Here is a 5293-nt window from a genome sequence, read left to right on the forward strand (position 1 = left end):
CATTATGCATTTATGTGTCATTTCATTTCATGTTTCATTTGGTAATAGCTTCTGTATTAAGATTATATAAAAACAAAATTAATGGGTCCTACAAGTAACCTCGTGAAAAAATCTACCGTGGCATATTTTACATAAAACCAAAAAATAAAAATTCTGGGTGCTTTGAGCAAATTACATAGAATAAAGAATATGCATATCATTTGTGGGGAATTTGATTCATCTTGATGTTAATATTTTGCAAAAAGGTTATATTCTTCCTGTTATCCAAAACAAAGTTGGCTCACACTATCTCAGCCCCGTTTGATAAACATCTTTTCAGATTCAAACAGATCTTTTTGGATGAATAGGTCAGAAAGATATGTTTTTTCCACAAAGCCCTAAAACCATATATTTCTAACTGAATGAGTTGAAAATACTATTTAATTTGCATAAAAAATAGGTCTTTCCCGGTAAGATATCTTTTTCCCACAAAGCCCCAAAACTATATATATCTGGGTGAATGGTCCGGAAAGACAAATGTCCCCCAAGCTCCCAACTTCGTCGCCGGCCGGCCAGCCTCTCCTCGCTGGAGCGCCGTTGCAGCTACCAGCTCCACCCCACAGGTAACTGTCTCATCTCTTATTTTTTTTATTTTATTTTTTTCTGATTTGTTTCTTTAATTGGAGAGTACTAGACGTGAACCTTCATTTGTTTCATCTTATTTTCTTTCTTTTAATTTTCGAGCATAGGATTTAGTGTAATTTTGATTTTGCATGACAATTTCTATTTGGATTTTTAAATGATTATATTGTGTAATTTTGATTTTGTATGACAATTTGTAGGTTTTTATAACTATTCAGCAACTTCATCCATCACATTATAGAACAACACGTTAATATAGTCATTTTTCATTATTCAGCACAGTCAGATGTACAATTAAACAACATAGTTTCTTTCTCAGACAGCAACTATCAAACGGACCATTATTCTCTGAAAGGTACCACCCCAACAGAGTCTTCCAGGTCAAAACAAAACCGCTCAATGAAAATTCAAAATGAAAAAAAAAAAAAAAATCCGAATTATATTGAAGCGAAAGATAAACTCAGTATGCTACTACCACAAAAATTCGGTAAAAGTAGTTTTCAAATTTCCAACTACGAAACCCTAATTCCAAACTCCGAATGTTAAATGATATACTAAATATTATTCCTCTATTTACTGCTTAAAATAAATATTAGAAAGTTTATTATTTCTTAATGGTTTTTAAGAAATTCAACAAATCATTACATCTGCTGCTGCAATGGCGCACGGGGAAGTAAAGAGTGAAAAAGAGCTTCGTTCAGCTTCACTGGAAGTGGTGGCATCTGCCTTAGTTTCTCAGGCGTGTCACTTAAACTGCAAGAATCAAATATTAATTTTAGATCTATTTTCATATAATTGACACAAAATTATATATAAAAATTACAATTCCAAAAGGAGGAAAAGTTACGTGTTCAAGATATGTCGAATGTTTTTTTGAACTTGGTAAAGGAGACTGATATTCTCAAGTACCTGTTGCAAGGGCAATAAACAGATAGTTGGTTGCTATTATGAATAAAAAACAAAATACATAGACCATATTTTGATAAAGGTATATAATTATAGAATGACATTTGCTATAATTGCGTAAAACAAAAAAAGTGTCTTATTAGGACATTATACTTTACAAAATTAACTCAATTATAGCAGTGGAAATTGTTGTTTTTGAATGACATTTACTATAATTGCACAGATTTTGCAAAATACAATGTTGTAATAGTTTGCTATAACTGCTTAAATTTCTTAATATACAATGTTGTAATAGGAAGATTTGAAAGTAGGGTGTTATAATAAACAAGTAAATGAAAATAGTTGAACCTTAAGATGACTTACCTGATGAGTCTCAAAATTTGCAGAAATCTGCTCTAGAGCTTTTGCGCTTTCCTTGAGAAGTTGTCCAGCTGGACTGGCAAGAACTGTAAGCAGTATAACACCAGTGAATCAATGGATATAAAAAAAAACAATACAATTTAAGAAGAATATTTTTTTAAAAATTACAACAATAAATAACTAAGAACACGCCAGTAAAAGATTGATAAATTAGATAAGGATTACCAATTTACCATTAAACTGATGATAAGGTTAGAAAATGCTAAAAATAGTAGAAAATGCAAAGTACATTGCTACTAATGGAAAGTACATTATTGTTTTACACAAATTATCCAAAGGTTACTTGCTTTAGTTCTATGATTAAAATGGCTTCAAAATTAAGATACAATAATAAGAGTCAAAGAAAGAAGTCAACTAACCACTGTAAATTATATCGTTTTGATGTCCATTTCCCACCACTTCTGGAGCATATGAAGATGACCCACTTTGAGTTGGTAAATGAGATGTACTTGGCAAATGATCATTCAGTATTTCCTGTATAGAAGAAAATCAACATTTTTATATAAATTTCCTTAAACTCCCAGAATAATTACAGGTATTTGTACGTCAATTTTAAAATTACTGATATTCAAAATTAGGCATAAGATAAGTTTCTACAAAAGGGTTATCTTCCGGAAACCCTTGAGTTGACCTTCACCAGGGGCAAAACGGTCATTCTTCAAACAACCCTTGACAAACAAAATTACTTGTTACCAATAGGGGCAAATCAGCATTGTACTTTGCTTGAGTTGCATTTTGCTATTGGGTATAAAGATTTAAGCAAGTTGCTATTATAGTTAAATAAATGTAAATAAATTGCTATTATGGTAAAAGCTAAAAGAAAAGTATGTTGTTATATCCTGCAATTTGACATTACTAAAACATACAAATATAAATAAAACTACAAGCATGCAACCAAAAAGCATCACAAGAAAAAGAGATTATGAAATAACAAGCTTACCTTTCTATCTTTACTTTTCCTTGTCAAGATGTAATCTTCTTTATTTCTTTTGCCAATATTCCGTTTCTGTTAATACAGAATCAGATCAAAAAGCATAAATTAAATATTAACTTTTGAGATTAACATAGGCAGAGAGATATTATTTTGAATGAACATAACATATTGCATTTCACCTAAATATAAAAAATCAATCGTTTTGTTTGTACAAATATAGACAATGATCACATAAAACTATCGTTTGCCTAAAAACAAACAACTAGAAAGGATAGTTACAAATGTGTAAAATCTCAATGGTTGCCTAATTAGCACATTGTGTCAATAAATACATAGTTAATGTAGTACAATTGATCGAAGATAAAATGTACAAGGGCAAAGTAGGAAATGCATGCGCAATTAAAAAAAATCAAAAATGAATTTATTAAACTTACAAACATCCATCTGCACCTCAAAGCCACTTCCCGCACAGTCTTGTTTTGTAATTGCACAGCAATCTTTGCATAACGGATGATGTTTGATTCAGATGCATACCTGAATTTTTATATAAAAGTTAATACTCGAAACACTTTTTTAAATCTGAAATTTATATTCACATGTTTGATCTCGATATTTGAATTGGATGGGATATTAACATTAACATAGTGTAATACAGAAAGAACGATTTATATAGCTGGCAATGGGTCATGGATCAGGTTGGGTTGAGTCTGGGTGGGTCGACTTTGTTTCATTAAACGGGTTGAGAATTTCAACCTAACCCAACTATAATTACTAAACGGCTCAGATTTTTAACCCAACAGCCTATTAGATAAACGGGTTGACCCATCTATTTTTCCCCTGCCTAACTTGACCCTTCAAAGTTTACATAAATTTGAAAGAAAATTGTTTAGACTTAATTATGGAAGTTACAATTTACAAACCCAAATAAATTTTCATATGGCATTTTTAATTTCTAAGACCTTAAGGGTTTTTTTGTATTTTTTTAATTTATAAGACTAAAAAGAATACAAGAATAAATTAAATAGATATTTAAAATTGATGGCATCAAATCGGAAATTTCAACCCTAACCCAACTTATATAACTAAATGGATTCATCTAGTTAAATAAACGGTTGAAAATCTTAACCAAACAAGCTAATGAGGGTTGGGTCGATTTTTAGTACTGTTTTTTGAAGGGCAAAAAACACTCATTATTAATGGCATATCAAATCAAATCAAATGACACTAATTATAGGGGCATAACCTTATTTTTAAAGACATCATAAGAAAATATTAATTTATCCACATTCATGGTATATAAGATGTCTTGTTGACCTAAGTAGATTAATTAAAAAAAAATTATTAAGGACTTGTTTCAGATATATCTAAACTATAAGCATAACATGTATTCGAGCAAGGTTTTAAAACCACATGTTGAAAAGCACAATGAAGGCAGACAATATCCATTAGAAAATTGCACTTCCCAATGGTAATGATTTTTCTTTTATTTAAATATTGATCACTTTCATGTTTGATTAAGCCCTAACTGCCCACAAAATCAAATTTAAATCAAAGTTTTTTCCTATTTATACAAAGATTTTCCCTTGACAACAAAAAATTTAACCAAACCCTAAATGCTCACAACATTAAACTGACTTAACCCATTTTTTCAAAAAAGTACATAAAAAGAAACTTACTGGGCAAGACCATCTTCCAAAATTGACTGTTCATCGGGAGTCCAATCAACAGAAACACCAGGATTCTGCTGCAACGCCGGCTCCGGCACCGAACTGCCGCCGTTGTGACTCGGGTGAGCCGCGTCGTTATTATGCGTCCCGTTTCCAGATGGATTCGCCATTAAAACAGAAATCCTATTAATTAGGCATGCAATTACTCAACAGGATTCCCGCCAATTCTGGGCCTTTCCCACCACAACTCCTTGAAAGTTGAAACCCTGATCGATAAACTTGAAACCCTTCCCGCGAAACGAATTATCACCCGGATTTTGTTAGGGTATAAAAGAGGTTTTGGGTATGTATGTATGTATGTATGAATTTATCGATGGAAGGTAGGAGAACAGTAGCAATTTGATTATACTTTGGTGTTTTTGAGGATTTTTAGGGGTATATATTTGGTTATTCGGTGATGGTGGATGAATTTGATATGGTGAAGGAAAGTGGTATGCGGGTGTTGAGGAGAATTCAGTTTTTGCACCATTATTGCTCGCCACTTTTGCTTTATAAATTATGCAAAAAGTCGAACAACACTTTTATTCTTCTTGCTTTTCTTGCCACCCCTTGGACGTAAAACCTCATTCTCATAAATATCGCAAGATAAAGGAAAATCAAAATAGTAACAGACACTGAAACAAGAATGTAAAAACATGAGGAAATTACATATATAGCCTAATTTTTGTTTTATCTAATCCTTATT

At 31.6% G+C, this 5293-nt stretch overlaps 1 protein-coding gene across 1 annotated transcript; it reads right to left on the reverse strand.

Moving 5' to 3' along the window:
* Window positions 1-1038: 1038 nt before the first annotated feature.
* On the reverse strand, window positions 1039-4956 carry LOC145167411 (uncharacterized). The gene is made up of 7 exons (XM_079086612.1): window positions 4558-4956; window positions 3316-3415; window positions 2888-2953; window positions 2307-2421; window positions 1891-1973; window positions 1469-1530; window positions 1039-1374 (listed from the first exon to the last, which is right to left on the reverse strand). Exons 1-7 carry the CDS (start codon window positions 4716-4718, stop codon window positions 1263-1265), a joined length of 699 nt encoding a protein of 232 aa, XP_078942738.1. The 5' UTR covers window positions 4719-4956; the 3' UTR covers window positions 1039-1262.
* Window positions 4957-5293: the final 337 nt, after the last annotated feature.

Source organism: Lactuca virosa, chromosome 3, assembly GCF_052849685.1.
Source record: "Lactuca virosa cultivar CGN04683 chromosome 3, Lactuca_virosa_CGN04683_v6, whole genome shotgun sequence".
In the NCBI taxonomy this organism is placed as follows: domain Eukaryota; kingdom Viridiplantae; phylum Streptophyta; class Magnoliopsida; order Asterales; family Asteraceae; genus Lactuca; species Lactuca virosa.